Here is a 17401-nt window from a genome sequence, read left to right as displayed (position 1 = left end):
GAAACCAGAGGAACATACTGGCGTTAGAGTAGCTGAGGGCAGAGATCAGCACTGTCATTGGTACAGTATGATTATAACCTCTACTACATGTCAGATTTCTCTGGGAAAAGTGGGGACAGGATGTGGAAAAGGGAAGAAACAGTTAGAGACGGTTTTCCATACACAGATTAGGCCCGGTCCTAGACTAAACACATTCAATGGAGATTCCCTATTGAACTTGCTTTTTAGTCCAGAACTAGGCTTAATACGCATCCCGGAAAACCACCCCAAACTGTTTCAGTCATATATTTCATGTACCATTAAAAGACAAACTGACAGATTTATTGGTTTGTCAACCAAACCCTTTATTTACATCTTCACTAACACTCACCAAGACCACTTCCACAGATGAGAGAACAGTGAAAGAAATGCATGTTGTAAATATAGATATTTTTTTTACAAACTAAGGTGGTCCTTTCTGAATAAATGAACATGTAACAAACTGTGTTAGTGACATTACCTGTGGTTAACGTTCTAATTGTACTGCTCAGAGTAGGGTAGTGAGAAAGCAGCAATGAGTAAACACACACATAAAATAAATATATAAAGGATATATATATATATAAAATACACATACAGTCAACCCTGTCAGGACATCAGGACTGAGTGATTGTTGAAGTCAACAACATAAATTCTAGAAAATAAGAAAACACTTCATTTGTTTGATTGACAGGCTCTTTATTTATGTCTCTAGGAGTCCCATTCAGTTCTTCTCTCAGCTTCTGGGATGACACACCAGTTAGGTGATTGGGTCCCTATGGCCAGCCAGTTAAAATCATCCACCTGGTTCCAGTTGTTCCTCTCCCGGTCCAGACCAGACACCTTAAAGTCCAGGTCCAGACCTGGGTAGGACCAGGCAAAGGGGGCAAAGCGCACCCCTTGGCAGTCCTCTATGATGGCGCGGCTGGTGACATGCAGATAGACCTGTGTGTCAGTAGTGTGGTGAGTCCGTAGCTGCTGGCAGGGGAAGGAGAGGGTGCTGCCGGTGCAGTGGTCGACGAACACAGAGCTGGAGACCGGCCCAGAGAAGATCTCACAGTTCTGGACGTGTTTGATGTGGACGGTGCTTGGGGATCCCAGGAGTCTGACCTTGCAATTGGTCAGGTGGGTCAGGAGAACATCCTGTTGTTTGATCTCCTCCGCTGTCTTGGTCAGCACCTGCCAAAGACAAACAGTGGTCATCAGACATTTAAACTACATACCTTCAAAAGAGTAGAATCTACAGCACAGTTGATTAGAGACAAGCGTTCTCATAAGAAATGATTTAATGAATCGTGTTATGTTAGGGGCTTACCTGGGACTCAAAGTGGGAGAAGCCGCACTGCTCTGGGGGGCTTATGGCTCCATCCACTTTAATTCGGCCAGAATCCTTAGGTGTTACAGGTGACGCTGGTTCCGCGACAGGTGGATCTACTTTGGGTGTATTTGCTGCACGCGACCTAAAGGCGAACTTCTTCTTGGGGAGAATCTCATCTCTCTTCTCGGCCAGAGAGTTATGTAGTTTCTGGAGCGCCATCTGTGCCTGTCTCAGCTCGTACTGCGGTAAAAACACCATGCTGTCGTTTAGAAACTTCTGGAGCTGTTGTGTTTTAGTAGTCACCTCCTCCAAGGTTTTGGTGGCCAGGACACGGTCAGTAGCCTCCGAGCAACCAGCCAGTAACTTCTCGATAGCCGCCCTTTCGCTGCCGAACGTCGCGGTGAAGAACCCGCTCTTCTCCTCCGTGACAGACTGGCTCTTTTTCACCTCTTTCTTTCTCTCCACGTCCTCGAGCCTATCCTGTTCCCGTTTCAGCATCCCCTCGGGGATCTTCACGCGTAACTCACTAGGCCCAGAGTCCCCGTTTCCCTGACAAATACCACTCTCCACATCCATATTCTCGTTTATGTTGTTGTATCGGCACATGCGGAAGAGATAATGTCGCTTCGTAACAAACGGCATTCTCATTGGATAAATCCCTCCCCTCTTGTGGCTATACTGTCACTTAATTGGTGGGTTATGGAACGGCGTTTCTTACGTTTTCCCCACTCTCACCTAGACCCAAAAGTCCACAGTGCCCATTTCTGCAACCCATAACAAATATCCATCTATAATGTTTCCCATGTTCTATCGTGCCCTACTGCGAAAACAAATGGAAGGATTCCTGGGTTTTAAATCGAGGCGAATATAAAATTAATCTCAGTATAGTTAAAGAGTATATCTGGGACCACCTTCACAGTAGATGTAGAAGAGTGTATTTATTCCTCAATGTCACACACACCTCACTTTCATATGCAGTAACATTGTATTATTCTGCAGGGAGGAATAACTTCACTCGTCAAAAGGAGACAGCTGTAACTGTTTTCAATAATATTAAATATATGGAATAAAATAGGCCTACGTGAATTCACACCACAATAGATTGAATTGCGGTATACATAGTTGACCCCAATCTCTTTTTGAAACATGGTGTACAGAGCAGCACTATGAATAAGACTTATTAAAGCTGTTACCGCCCTCCTATATGCCCTTGGAGAGTATATGAGTGGAATAACGCCCTCGTTTTGATGATCTCTATGTAGTCATTCCTCCTCAATTACTTAAGCAGTCACATCAAGGTGTGGCATCTATTAGTGGCCCCCTACCGTTCATAATAGCCAAGCGTACAGTAAAACAATTTCCTATTCATATGGGAGAATTTAAGTATATGTTAAGTAAAAAAATAAAATAATAATGAATGGTATAACATAGTTTTTCAGTATTTATAGTTTAGTAACTATTTGGTTGTCCTATGTGAGTACTATGGAATATTGCAATGCTATCTGTAGAATGCTCTGATGTTGCTGCCTTCTGCTGGAGCGGCACTACCCCGACTACCCGTGCTGTGATGGCGAGGAAACCCCGTTGACAAGGCACTGCTTTTTCATGACGGTGAGTTTCCCTTTGAGTGTATTATAATTTTGTGATAAAATTTCAAGGAAAAAACACACACAACCTCCTTCCTCCCTTCCTTCTGGGGGGGAATAGAGTGAGAGTGGAGAGAAATATATCTGAGACAGAACAGGGACAGTGAGAAAAATATATGAGTGGGAAAGGAGGGAGGGAGGAGGAGGAGGGGGGAGCAAATTAAAAGTTGCCAAATGGAGATATTGGGTTTCAAGAAGAGTGAGACAGGAGTAAGGGTTTGCCTTCTTTCAGTCGTCTTTATGTTATGCTAATCGAAATAAATATTTATGTCTCGACGCTGTTTAGTCCGTTTAACCGTGTCAACGAATTCTGTCCGACGTTTCTAAATAGGCGACAACGGAGCTAACCAAGAACAGGCCGATGTTTACCAGTTAAAAAAAAAAAATCCTCGGTCAAATAAGTAGCCCCAAGAGCTGCTTGATGGAAATCGCCACGCTCTAGTAAATTCCACGATTTGAAATACGTCTGTTCAGCAAATCGAGAGAAATGTGACGTTTTGCATGCTGGCAGATGAGCTAAATACTGTAGAAGACGAGTGGTAGCTTTTACCCCAACAGAGAAGGAGCACGTCAGCTAGAGGCTGGAAGGACAGGCTTTTTTTGTTGTTGTGCTCCAATACGATTCATTGTCTGTCGATTCAGTCTATATTTTGGGGGACATAAAAAAAAAAATAGCAAGCTATACATTAACTGGCTTTGTTAACGACGCCGAAGATTGAGCGTCGTGCCACGACTGTCGTTAGCTAGCGGTTCGACTCAGCACAATGCTAAGATTTGGGAGGGTGTTATTGCCATGTCGAAATTCAATTGGAGCAAAAATGTTTCGACTATTCTTCGGATGAGCTGGTTTAGCTATCTCTTCTTATACGCCTACTCCGACCACTGGGCGAGTTGTAGGGGGGGAGAGGAAATGCTATATTGTGTGTTTATTTTTGCATTTATTGGCCAGCTAGCTGACTGAGTTCAAGCTAGCTGCTCGTTTTCCCACATTCGGCCAAATGTATCTAGTCAAATCTTTGATATTTCCAAGCCAACTGACAGGTTTTTTTTTGACACTGCGTATGAATTCGGACAGTTAAACGTTATTTGACACGTATAAATGCAATGTTTAGTGGTGCTAGCTCGCCGCTATGGCATAAAATAACCCAAATGAAATGGGCAGAGGGACATTATAAAGCTAGCTAGTCGCGTAGCCGACATACTACGACGCCATCAGATTATTTTCAACTAATCTTTCGTTAACTAACAATACTTGAAGGGACCATCCAAGAGCGGGTATATCGGTTTAATGTGTGAAGTAAAATATATTGTTTTGTTTCCTTTTTGGGGGGTGGAAAACTGCATATAAAGTGCCACGCTTATCTGCGTATGCCACATGTTTTGTTAAGGACAAACATACAAACTAACAGCCCAACTATAGAAAATGCAACTAGTTTCGCCATTTCAAAACGGCCAGTTAGATCTGATTAACCATATTCGTGTAATTCCCTTTACATTGAACTACTCAATTGTAGCTGAGACTTTGTCGCATTGTTTTGAGTCTCATCATCAGGCTTTTCTTTCTCAAATAAAGATGGTGGCGGAGTCGCCATTTTGTTTCAGACTGACACGGGAGTACGAGGCTACATCACTGACTGGACACAATGTATCAGATTTGTAATTCGACATGACATCGAATGAATGATACAAATAAGTTTGAAAAAAATACGTCTATAATTGGGACACATCACAGTATATTAGGCCCCCTACACTGGCAATCCATTTTTCAAAGCCCCACCTTGTTTAACTCGGCCATTGCGGCTCTATGAATGAACCAAATAACAGGTTCGCCCTTGAGAATAGTATGATACTATTGCTATTCACTGTTCTATGGCCCCTTCCGTCACGAGACGACGGTCAACATCATAGGAGTTAGTTCTGTGGAATGTCTGCTATAAAATGCTTTCTAAACGTTCAACTCCCAGACAACCTTGAAATTGAACAGGGTGGAGTTATTTACACCGATGGCCATCTTCATTCTATGGGAGGTGACAGGAGAGACGACCAATATGCAGGAGAAGGGTAGGGTTCGGGAGCGTCACTCCCGGTCTGCTGTAGAGAGCATGGTGCTTGCAACGCCAGAATAATGGGGTTGTTTGCACACGACTGTAAATCGCTTTGGATAAGAGCGTCTGCTAAAATATCCTATATTATTACTCTCAGGGAATCTGGATACTAGGTGGAGGGATAGGGGCAATACTGTACGTACTGTTCTCTTAACCTCCCTCTCCCTTTCCTGTATCTCTCCCATCTGTCTCTCTCACCTGCTCCCTTCTACTCCAGCACAGAAAATAAAGGGTGGTTAATTAATGATTCCATGCCCGCTGTCAGAAAGCTGTGAGTGTTTTATTTCGTCATCACCAACTGTCACCACACACCACTTCCTCTTTATTGGCCCACTGTCAATGTTTCTGCATTGCTCTTTAGTGCTCATAAGCATTCATAGGAATTGTTGCCTCTATCTAGAGTAGTGACGGGTTTGAATAAAAACTCATATTGCATTTGAGCATTTTACAGAATGTATACAGTTAAAAGCCTTAATAGAATATTTTCCACTTATCCTTCATTCCATTACACATAATTTTTCTCACATCATCCTCCACTCTGCTCTCATCCAACCCTCCTCTCAGTTCGTCCCTCTCTGCTTTCACCTCTCCCAGGTGTCATGGATGATGAGGACGATCGCCGTCTTCTGGATATTATAGGGTAAATCTGTCTGACAATTAAATCACAAACATAGTCTATAACATATCTAACACTAAGGCATTCATAATGGCAGGTGGAACAGAGAAGTATGTTGCCCAAGGGCTACAAATGTTAACTAAATTGCATTTAAAAAAAAAAATCAGATTGTCTCTGACTGGAGCTCCCTCCCTCTCCTTCAGAGATGTGCAAGCATTGAATGACTACCTCCACGGCTCCACCAACAAGTCTGTGAGTGTTTCCCCCCTCTGGTCTACTAGTTCATCCATGCCTATTTAAACTAACATAATATTTAATAAAGTTAGCAGGTTGCTTTGTGATACAGGTGAAGTGACTGTGTGTTTTCTCCTTCAGATTGAGGAGGATGATGTGACGAACGCAGTGTACGGCTCTGCTGGAACCTTCTTCGCTAGTAACACTGTGAGTCTTCGTAAACCTTTACTTACCTGCTGCCAGTGGGTTTATATACTGACGGAACCTGCGTAGTTGCCAGCAGCATACCACCCTGCATCCCGCTGCTGGCTTGCCTCTAAAGCTAAGCAGCATCAGTCCTGGTCGGTCCCTGAATGGGAGACCAGATGCTGCTGGAGTGGTGTTGGAGGGCCAATACTGTTCCCTCTGGTCTAGGGAGATCCCAGGGCAGTGAAGGGTGACTTTGCCCCGCCTATCGTGCAGTCTTTCCGATGGGACATTAAACAGGTGTCCTGACTTTCTGTGGTCATAAAAATCCCATGGCACTTATCATAAGATTAGGGGTGTTTACCCTGGTGTAATGGATAAATTCCCAACCTGGCCCCATTCCATCGTGGCCATCTAATCATCCTCCTAATTTGCATATATCACTCCTCACCTCTCCAACTGATAGCTGATGTGTGCTGAGTGTTCTGGCACAAAAATGGTCGGCGTGCATCACCCAGGTGGGTGCTAGACACTGATGGTGGATAATGTGAACTTCCCACTACTATGTAAAGCACTTTGAGTACCATGAGTATCAATTATAGTTATAAAGTGTTATTTTTTTCTCTCTCTCAGGCTGGCTCTAACTCCGGCCTCAAAGATGGCGAGTTTGAGGATTCAGCGGGTGCTGGCCTCCAGCTTTCCAGCAGCCTATCGTTCATCGAGGATGAGCTGGGGGGAGGAGCCTCTCCAGGAGGAATGGATCTTGGAGGAGGAGAGGACCAGCACTTTGACATCCTGCAGAAGTCTCTCATGGAGGCAGACATCACTGAACAGACTCTGGAACAGGAGGCCATGCTAGACTCCCAACCACCTCCCCCTCCGGCCCCCTCCCCATTCCCCGCCCAGCTGGTCTCGGGGGGGTACAGTGGCGGGGTCACCACGGCGACAGCAGCGTTTCCCAGTGGTCAGTTTCTCCAGGGCGTATCCCAGGTGTCCCAGGTGTCCCAGCTGCACAACGGCCAGGCAGGGGGGCACATCCAGGTGTTGGGGTCCTTCGGAGGTGGAGGGGTCCAACAGATCCTCCTCCGGCAGGGTGGGGAGATCGGGGGGGTGATGGGGGGAGTAGCAGCAGGGGGGCAGGTGTTCGCCGCCTCCTCCCAAGTGGGCCAGGTGAACCAGGTGGGCTTGCCCTTTAAAAACATCCCCCTGCAGAACATCATCATCCAGAGAGGACAAGGGGGCACCCAGGCCCTAGTCAGACCTATCCAGCCCAAACCCCTTCAAGCTGGGGCTCAGACAGTCTACAGCCTGGGACTCCAGACCACAACCACCACCATGGTTAACACTGCGGCCCAGGGAAACTACACAGCTAATGGCTCCATCCTGGTCCACTCTCCGCTGGGGCAGCAGAACCAGGGACAACAAGTCCAGGCCAATCTGGCCCCAGGGCAGTACCTGGTCCACCACAATGGCTCCTCAGACCCATCCCAATCAACCATGGTAGCCAATCAGAACACAGTGCAGCTTGTCACCGGGCAGAACTTCACGGCGACGGCGGGTGGTCAGCTGATCCAAGTGGGAGGCAGTCAGGTGGGAGTAGGAGGAGCCATGACCCAAAAATGGCAGACTTTTCCTGGTACTAGCCCTGCCCCCATCCAGGCGGCATCAAATCAGGGGTGTCTGACGCTGGTTGGCACGGCGACCGCAGGGGTTCGGGGTCAGGTGTCGTGCAGCCCAGTGCAGCGCCTCGCAGTGACTCAGAACAGCAGCTCCCTCTCCCCCATGTCTCTCTCTGGTACTGGTACTGCCACACAGGATGAGGAATACTCACAGGTACTAACTACAACTCTCTACCCCTCGCTCACTCTCTCTCTCTTTCTCTCTCTCTCAATTATTACCCTCTTTGTATTTGTTTCTATAAATATTTTGTTGTTTTCTTCTCCACTTCCTGTCACAGGCTCAGACACAGCTCGTCAACCTCCTTGGAAACAAAGGTTTGTGTTTGTATATGAGTTCATGTGTCTGTGTGTAGTTACAGACATAAAGAAACCCCTCTCCTGATTTCTGTTTCCTTTTTTGTCTCCTAGCTGTGAAAACAATGACCTCCGTGAGCCAAGACTCCCTGCTAAACACACAGGTAGTCTACATGTTGCACACGTGTGTGTTTGTGTGTTAGTCTGTGTTTGTGTGCGTGATGATGAAAATGACGTGTCTCTTGTAGGTCAGCGCTCAGAAGAGGCAGGCCCCTCAGCAGCTCACCAGAGGAGCAATGTAAGTAGTGTGTGTTTGTACGTATAAATCAGTGGAGGCTGCTAAGGTGAGGACGGTTTGATGTAATGGCTGGAATGGAATAATATCAAACACATGAAAACCATACGTTTGATACCATTCCATTCCAGCCATTACTATGAGCTGTCCTCCCCTCAGCAGCCTCCAGCGTTATAGATGTGAGTATATCCACATATGCATTTATACTGATTGTATGCGACAAGTGTACAATGTGTATGTCTGCAGGATGCTACATCAGTTGACGATGGATCGTTCAGGGGTTCTGTCACCTGACATCACCCGCTTCACCTCATTGGACGACGCACTGCACAGACTCCTCCCCTACCACATGTTCCACGGTGCTCCGCCCAACAAGGAAGAGTTTTCTCAAGGTCAGAAACCTCCCCTACACCGTGTGTGTGTGTGTGTGTGTGTGTGTGTGTGTGTGTGTGAGTGTGACACTGTGTTCTGTCTGTACCAGTGGATGATGAGTTTGAGACGATGGCGACTCAGGTGTTGAAGAGGACCCAGGTTATGATCAACAAATACAGACGACTGCTGATGGTGGAGGCTGAGGTGAGAACACACACACACACGAACATATGCACATACACACAAATACTTGTTAATCTTCAAAATTGTAAGGATGTTGCTAAGTCCCTCTCTTCCTGCAGCGCTCCAGTCCCTCCTCAGAGATGGTGATGATTGACAGGACCTTTAACCAAGAGGAACGGCAGAACCTGACACAGGACAAACGTATGACACTGGTTGACCCAGGTGAGGAGGAGGGAAATGGCAGGAATGTGGATCATTCAAAAGCTGTGGACCATTATTTTTCATCATGTCTCTTTCTCTCTCTCTCCCTCCCTCCATAGATGGCTTCTTGGAAGATTTCTGTTGTGCGGTGAAGCCGTCTCTCCTCTCTCCCCCCTGCCTCCCCTTGGACCCTCTCTCCTCCCCCTCGTCCAGCCATGGCCATAGACAGTCAGTGGGGGGGTTGAACACAGACCCCCCTCACAGGACAGACCCCCAATCAGGCTATGGAGACCCGGGGGGAGGTAGTGGGGGAGGAGGAAAAGACTCTTATAAGAGTATCATTGACCTGAAGAGAACTCAACATAGCAACTATGGAAACAAAGCTGCTTGTAGCAACAACAACAACAGCAACTATCACCTTGGAAACGTGGCTGCTACGGCCACAGCGGCAGTGTCGACAGGGACGGAACAGACTCAGCACCTGTCTCACCTGCCCTCTCACCCCCAGGTCCCCCTACCACTCCCTCCCACCCCGCCCGACACAGACTCGGTTCTAGAGGCAGCCGTCAACAGCATTCTAGAATGTTAGAGACTGACAGGCAGTCGTGCCCATCACTCTATCCTTCCATTCCTCCATCTCTCATCCTCCCATCCTTTCCCCTCAGCTCGCTCCAGGGATTACATGCTTGTTGTTTATTTTCTCCTTCTCTCTCTCATTGTCAGTCCACTTCAACCAGCTCTGAGTTAGTTACAGCCATAGAAATATAATCTAGATTGTATTTCTATGGTTACAGTATTATATTTACTGTAGGACAGCCAGGTGTCATGATCTTTGTGACATCATATCCTGTTGGGTGTGAGTGGGGAGAGGATGCAAAGATTGTCTATTATATTGATAAAATAGTCGATTGACTGCTCTAACAATGGAAATATATGTCCTCTAAGATGGAAGGCAGGTGGGAGGTGGCGAGATCAGGTAGGACTATTTTAGCCAATGAGAGGGCAGATACGTGTGGGAATAACAGGCCATGGAGATAGATGGAGGACTCATCTCTGTATCTGTGCCATCATAGCATCTGTGACAGCATGGGCAGCGCCATTGAGGCTATTTCCATTTTAAAGTAGTACATTTTCTTCTTCATTGGCCGATTGCTTCCAACTCATAGGAATTCCCACCCAGTTGGCTATTTTAAAATGGTGGAAGCCCCAATGGCCACTTTAAAACGAGTTATATCCACGAAGAGTTCTCTATATACAGTATCTCTATGACAACAGGTACAACTCAGATATTAATGCCACGTGTGTCCACTTATATCAGTGCATTTGTAACAACCTAACCATTGCAAAACTTATATTTGATCAAATAAGCCTCATGAAGCAAATGAGCAATTACATTTTTTGTTGGCCAAATTCGACACCCTTTCTCATTGACCTCTAAAGAAACATTCCTAAATTCCTGAAACTCAATGTTAGGCTATGTCCCACAAAGCTGAAGTTCAGGGAGGAGGAAGATGATGATTCTGTGCCTGAGAAATTCTACATTGTCCTTGAAATGTTTACATGAAGAAGCCTTGTAAGAAATGTTATTTTTGCACCTGACATTATACACCTACACATAAAATACAGTGGTAATTGATGGATTGGAAAACTACAACAAATATTGTGTTTTCTACTTTTCTACTTTCTACTTCAGTCTTCTTGGTAAAGTCAAACCAGAGAGACTCACTCACACTCTTGTGTCTATATAACGACTAAACAAGCAGCTTTTGGTTTTCTGTCAGTTGTCATTTTCTTATTTGGCATTTTTCTTTTGTACCTTAAAGGTATGTGACGCCCCTCTGCACTCACACACATTCACTCTCGTTAGAGTGTATTGGTGCTGGGGGGGGAACTAACTCCTCAGATTGAGGGAGAAATGTTTTGCCGTGTTTATCTTTTTTTGGTTTCAATTTTTTAATTTTTATAAATCACGATTTGTGTTGTTAGGGATGTGTGTACCAGCGAAGTTAACACGCAACCACTGTAACCATGGTGAGATTTAATGACTCTGGAAGGTCATGGGTTGTATGTCTCTGCGTACGTACGCTGGACCAATGTCACTCATTACTTCGCCTGCTTAACTTTCCTCTCCTCTTCTATCCATCACGTCACTCAATCCTCCTGCCCCGCCCAACAATTATACCCCAATCAACAGGAGAGAGAGAGAGAGGGGAGTGTCTATGCTCATAAATTGACTGAATGAACAGACTGAAGCTTTAGAGAGAGAACACAGCTGTCTGTTTTACATGTTGTCTTGTCAACCCTCTGTATTTCAGCCCTGGTCCTGACCACCGCCATGTCTCAAATTACACCCTATGCCTGTGATAGTGCACTACTTTTGACAAGCTTATGTGGCGTGGAGCAAAAGTAGTGCACTTAATGGGGAACAGTCGTTTCCCACAGGAGTGCCTAAGGTTGATAAACTAGGCTCTTTCTGCCAAGGAGTGACACATTTTTACTTCATTACCCCCATTTTCACTGTTTACTTTTGTCTCACTCTGTACATGATTTGTATAGTTTTTATATATATCTATATATAAAAATGAAACAATATTTATACTTTTTTGTAAAGAAGAAGAAGAAGAATGTAAAAACCGTTTTTTTTTTTGTATTCTGTTGGCTATGAAGTGTTCCAAGAGAAATTGTTACAAATACTGTGTTGTTCATTTTTAGTTTGTGTTCACTACAACAGAAAGAGAAAAGTCAACAATAAATTCATTTTGAATACAATCATAAATGGGCATAGCCTGATTCATTTGAAACTTGACCTTTCTCAAACATGTAGTATTGGTAAAACCTTCACAGTCAGTTAAATACTGCAAGCACACACACTGTAATACTTGTTATTATAGTATTACTATACTTGGGCCAGTTTGTCTACATTCAATCATTTGAGGCATTGATTGGGACGGCATGCTACACACAGTACATTGTCAGTTTAAACAAAAACAGTCCAACAGTGACACTTGCTGGATTGGCTGGGAGTCCTTTAGGAGTGCTGAATTAGCTTTGATGCTGTTCTTACTAGTTTAGAGAGAACACAATTCATTTTTAACTTGTCCTAGAAGCAGAAGTGCTGTAACATTGAGATATCCTTCCCTTTCATAAACAGTTAACAAAACAACAGCAAATGCGACATAATTACTTAAAGAGTTGTACACAAGGTTTACAAGAAATTAAACTTCAAACTGAAATGAGACCATTTCCCTGGGCACCTCAGTGTTGCTTCTGTATACATTTCATCTCCTTTCACACAGAAGAATATGTGTATGAAGCCAAAGCGTTTTCGCCATTGCTGCAGCTCGTCAAATATGTCTCCTGTTGGAAAATGTTTCTCCACCACACCACTAGGGGCGCGCTCCCAGAGTGAGAGGTTTCCCCTATGTTTGACCCCTACCGCTGGCGCTCAGCAGGGCTCAGTGGTACTTCCTCCAGCGGTCATGCTCTAATGAGGGAAAACACACAAGTCAGTAAACATATAAAGAAAGTCAGTCAATTTTTTGAAGAAAGATTGAAGTCACACACTTACTGATGTGTGGGTAGTGCCAGGTGTAGCCCAGGACGCAGTATCCTGCTAGCAGCATGGCCACTCCTCCCACTCCACCTTTCCTCACATCTATATACCTCCTGTAGTACCACTGCCATCCTAGAGAAAGAAAGAGAGAGATGGTAGATGGACCTAAAAGAGATATCATGGGATAACCAAATAGATTCACTGTGTGTGAATGTGTAAGTATGTTTGTCGGGCTGGGTTCCCCTACTGGCGTTTTATTTGGCAACCCCAAGTTTTCTGATAAAAAAACAAACATCTAAAAAGATAAAAACCTACTACCATACCCCGTTCAAAGGCGCTTAAATCTGGCCTTGCCCATTCACCCTCAACGGCACACACACACAATCCATGTCTCAATTGTCTCAAGGCTTAAACATCCAACTTTAACCCGTCTCCTCCCCTTCATCTACACTGATTGAAGTGGATGTAATAAGTGACATCAATATCACCTGGATTCATCTGGTCAGTCTATGTCATGGAAGGAGCAGGTGTTCCTAATGCTTTGTACACTCAGTGTACATTAAAAGTTGTTTCCACTACTTTCAAAGCAACTTAGTAGCCGGTAACTTCTTAATGTTTTGTATACTCAGTGTATGTGATCGTAAACAAATGTAAGCTAGGATTAAAATTATTATGTTTTTGTCAAATATCTGTTTGGACTTCTTGCGGTCAATTTGTAGTCTACTAATGATTTGTGACTATGTTCCGGCCCCCTGACCATCCGCTCAATGAAAAACAATCGTCCAATAGCTGAATCTAGTTGATGATCTCTGGTGTAGGATGTCTTCTACCGCTGATCAGGGCCTGTACTCCATTTCTGGGGTTGCGGGGAGCTCTGGTAGCGATCCAGCAAGGTAGTTCCTTCAGCCTCACCTCCCCTAGAGACAGTTTACCTACAACACAACATGCCAGTCAATCAGTGCTGGTCTCATCATCTACAGGGAGTAGGGATGTCAATGGTTAACCAGTTAGTTAGTGCTGGTCTCATCTACAGGGAGTAGGGATGTCAATGGTTAACCAGTTAGTTAGTGCTGGTCTCATCTACAGGCAGTAGAGATGTCAATGGATTAGGCAGCCATAATACAGTAAGACCAGAGAAACACTACAGACCCATGATCCTCTGCTCAGTGCCATACTTCCTGGTGTCGAATGGCGCTTTCTCCCTTGTCACGCTCTGATTGGCTGTTGCTGACTCTGTCCTCACGGAGGTTTGACCGAGTTCAACCGTGAGCAGTCTTCTGGTCTTGTTATACAGATAGTCTTTGTTACGATCAGCGGTTGTGGTCTGAACACGGTCCAGTACTGTTGAAACGTGGTTGACCATGAGTTGGCTTGTCTTGCTGCGTAGACGGTCTTTATTGAGGTCAGAGGTTATGGTTGGGTTATGGTCCAGTGCGATTGTCTTGCTGTACAGACGGTCAGGTTTGACAGTGGTGTGGTCCTGGATGCTTGGTCTGGGCTGACCACTGCCTGACCCCTGCAGCTTCTCTTCTCCTCCCACCTCCTCCCTACTGCTCCCCACCTCCTCCTTCCAGAAGGGTCTTGCTTCACTCTGTGCCCCTGGTAAAGGCTCCTGGGATAGTGTGGCAGCAGCTCTGGCTGTCTGAGCGGATAGTTCAATCTGCTCCCGCAGTGAAACCTTCTTCTTAGAGGCAGCTTTGGCTTTAGTGCTCACTGGGGCTGTGGCAGGGACTGGGGCTGTGGCAGGGACTGGGGCTGTAGCAGGGACTGGGGCTGTAGCAGGGACTGGGGCTGTAGCAGGGACTGGGGCTGTGGCAGGGACTGGGGCTGTGGCAGGGACTGCTTTGAGTTTGGCTATCGCTTTGGGTTTTGTGTGGATATTGGCTGGATCTTTTGCCAGACTGTCCTTGGAGAGAATGAAAGTCTCATCAAGGAGCTTCTGCCGTTTCTTTGAAGTTGTTGTTGATGACGATGACGATGACGATGAGGAGGAGGAGGGTGATGGTGTCTTCTTATTGTTTTTAGTAGTTGTCAATGATGATGATTTCTTACTCTTGGTTGTAGTTGCCAATGGTGATAACGCTGGTGATGGAGACGAAGATGATGCCTTCTTACTCTTAGTAGAAGTTGTTGATGGTGATGAAGAAGACGTTGATAAAGATGTCTTCTTGCTGTTCTTGTCTGTGATGAGGTCAGCTGGGCCAGGGGGGGTCTGCGACCTTTGTGTGGTTGTGGTGACCGGAGCCATCTTGCATCTGGGAAGGTGGCTGTTCAGTCTCTTGAAGTTTTTCCCACAGAACGGGCATGTTTCACTGGAGGACGACATCACTGCTGGAAAAGAGACAGGATTTTAGATGATGTAAATATGATGTTGTTATTGTGGTCTGACAGAGTTTGACACAAAGGATGAAATTATTTTCCAGAATGTTCTCTCTTACAACCCATAACTTTCTAGCTTTAATATCTTAAGAGAAAAACTCTACATAATCTATACATGAATATGTAATACATGCATTACTTTTCTCGCAATCAAATGGGTTAATGAGTTTGATGACCATTATTAGGCATTTATAGTCTGCATAGCCAGAGTCGTGCTCCTGACAATGGGAAATGCCATGTTGGCTTACATAACCCGCATGACATGAGTCTTGAGCGGTAGAATCAATTTTACTTGCCGTTTGTTGGTTGCTAGAACGAAACCAGCGGCACTTCAACATCTTCTAATGCTTATCATCTTCTTCTTGACGAAATGTAAACTTGTGTCATTTTACTGTACGCGTGGAACATTTGGTGTACACGTTGTTTCAACCATAAAATTTTTGTCTGCTAAATACTTTTGGAAAAGACCCCTTGGGTAGCACAAGTAAACGCCTGAGGAAATGAGCTAGATAATTCCACATCGAAAATATTTTCAGCACAAATAAAGCTTTAAAAATGTCTGATAGTACTTTCTCTAATCGAACTGTTATTGCACTCATTACCGATACAGCAATTGGTTAGATTTGTAACGGTAAAAACGAAACAATGTATCTCGTAGTCTAGAGAACGTGTGCGTGGTAGTTGAAAATAGATCTTTGCTGACCCCTAGTGGAAGCTACACCCACAGATAGAACAATGAGACAGAAATTTCACCGGATGTATAAATGTGAAACATCCGCTTGGAGTTTACACTCCCTACCAAATATGGTGGTAAGCGGAAGCCCAGTGGACGGAAGTGGGAAGGCCAAATCAAATGAAACGCGAAGGAGCGTGTACTCGCTGGAATGATTATGCACGGTAGTGAATGACAGAAAACAGGCGCTTGAAATTAGAAAGCAAGTCCACTTTTCTCGCGTGTATGCGAAGCAATGCTCGTTTTGTGTCGGTAAAATTAATTATGCGAGAATTGTAGAAATCTCGGTGTGAACGCTTTTATGCGCAAATATTAATATAACCATCATATCGAAGTAAATTTGGAGTCACGTGATGACATTGTATGGTTCTCCCACAACAACTCGTCGTGAAAGAATACAGTTTATTCGGCACCCCTCACAGCAACTCGCCCAAGCCTCCCCCATTTCTCCTTCACCCAAATCCAGATGGCTGATGTTCTGAAAGAGCTGCAAAATCTGGACCCCTACAAATCAGCCGGGCTAGACAATCTGGACCCTCTCTTTCTAAAATTATCTGCAGAAATTGTTGCAACCCCTACTACGAGCATGTTCTACCTCTCTTTTGTATTGTCTGAGATTCCCATAGATTGGAAAGCTGCCGAGGTCATCCCCTTCTTCAAAGGGGGAGACACTCTAGACCCAAACTGCTATAGATCTATATCTATCCTACCCTGCCTATCTAAGGTCTTCGAAAGCCAAGTTAACAAACAGATTATGGACCATTTCGAATCACCCCGGACCTTCTCCGCTATGCAATCTGGTTTCGGAGCTGGTCATTGGTGCACCTCAGCCACGCTCAAGGTCCTAAACGATATCATAACCGCCATCGATAAGAGAGATTACTGTGCAGCCGTATTCATCGACCTGTCAATCACCACATTCTTATCGGCAGACTCAATAGCCTTGTTTTCTCAAATGAGTGCCTCGCCTGGTTCACCAACTACTTCTCTGATAGAGTTCAGTATGTCAAATCGGAGGGCCTGTTGTCCGGACCTCTAGCAGTCTCTATGGGGGTGCCACAGGGTTCAATTTTTGGGCGGACTCTCTTCTCTGTATACATCAATGATGTCGCTTTTGCTGCTGGTGATTCTCTGATCCACCTCTACGCAGACGACACCATTCTGTATACCTCTGGCCCTTCTTTGGACACTGTTGTTAACTAACCTCCAGACGAGTTTCAATGCCATACAACTCTCCTTCCGTGGCCTCCAACTGCTCTTAAATACAAGTAAAACTAAATGCATGCTATTCAACCGATCGCTGCCCGCACCTGCCCGCCTGTCCAGCATCACTACTCTGGACGGTTCTGACTCTCACTAGCATCACATTTTTGTAGACTTTACACTTTGGCAAAGCTTCCAAAAATTGCGTTGTTTTAGAATGAGTGCAAGGGAGAATTGAGTTAGGGGCTCCCGAGTGGGCAGCGGTCTAGGCAGGCTTACATTAGTTAGCTAATTATTTTTCTAGCTATCATACAGTATGTGTATATTAATAGTTAAATAGTTAATACAAGTAGACATGCAATCATAATTGACTGTAGCACATATAA

At 45.1% G+C, this 17401-nt stretch overlaps 3 protein-coding genes across 11 annotated transcripts; 1 reads left to right on the top strand and 2 right to left on the bottom strand.

The window, feature by feature from the left end:
* Positions 1–314: 314 nt before the first annotated feature.
* LOC110491347 (tubulin-specific chaperone C) lies at positions 315–2847 on the bottom strand. The gene is made up of 2 exons (XM_021564726.3): positions 1334–2847; positions 315–1197 (listed from the first exon to the last, which is right to left on the bottom strand). The coding sequence occupies exons 1-2, from the start codon at positions 1982–1984 to the stop codon at positions 730–732; spliced, it is 1119 nt and encodes a 372-aa protein (XP_021420401.1). The 5' UTR covers positions 1985–2847; the 3' UTR covers positions 315–729.
* Positions 2836–11923, top strand: LOC110491344 (BRD4-interacting chromatin-remodeling complex-associated protein-like). 8 transcript variants are annotated; one of them, XM_021564716.3, is made up of 13 exons: positions 2869–2947; positions 5305–5358; positions 5652–5727; positions 5907–5955; positions 6079–6144; positions 6757–7956; positions 8081–8117; positions 8211–8260; positions 8345–8394; positions 8638–8783; positions 8873–8967; positions 9066–9168; positions 9267–11923. In XM_021564716.3, the coding sequence occupies exons 2-13, from the start codon at positions 5331–5333 to the stop codon at positions 9734–9736; spliced, it is 2370 nt and encodes a 789-aa protein (XP_021420391.3). In that variant the 5' UTR covers positions 2869–2947; positions 5305–5330; the 3' UTR covers positions 9737–11923. The 8 variants fall into 8 exon arrangements, with proteins under 8 accessions (XP_090058002.1, XP_021420395.3, XP_021420391.3 ...); XM_021564717.3 differs by having other exon boundaries at positions 2875–2947; positions 5310–5358; XM_021564718.3 differs by having other exon boundaries at positions 2876–2947; positions 5682–5727.
* LOC110491346 (uncharacterized) lies at positions 11842–15787 on the bottom strand. Of its 2 annotated transcripts, none has more exons than XM_021564724.3 (5): positions 15376–15787; positions 13850–15028; positions 13531–13632; positions 12716–12832; positions 11842–12631 (listed from the first exon to the last, which is right to left on the bottom strand). In XM_021564724.3, exons 2-5 carry the CDS (start codon positions 15024–15026, stop codon positions 12603–12605), a joined length of 1425 nt encoding a protein of 474 aa, XP_021420399.3. In that variant the 5' UTR covers positions 15027–15028; positions 15376–15787; the 3' UTR covers positions 11842–12602. The 2 variants fall into 2 exon arrangements, with proteins under 2 accessions (XP_021420399.3, XP_021420398.3); XM_021564723.3 differs by having other exon boundaries at positions 13850–15031; positions 15376–15786.
* Between the last annotated feature and the right edge of the window lie 1614 nt (positions 15788–17401).

Source organism: Oncorhynchus mykiss, chromosome 16, assembly GCF_057628025.1.
Source record: "Oncorhynchus mykiss isolate SJ-2025 chromosome 16, ASM5762802v1, whole genome shotgun sequence".
Classification (NCBI taxonomy): domain Eukaryota; kingdom Metazoa; phylum Chordata; class Actinopteri; order Salmoniformes; family Salmonidae; genus Oncorhynchus; species Oncorhynchus mykiss.
This window is presented reverse-complemented; position numbering and strand designations above follow the sequence as displayed.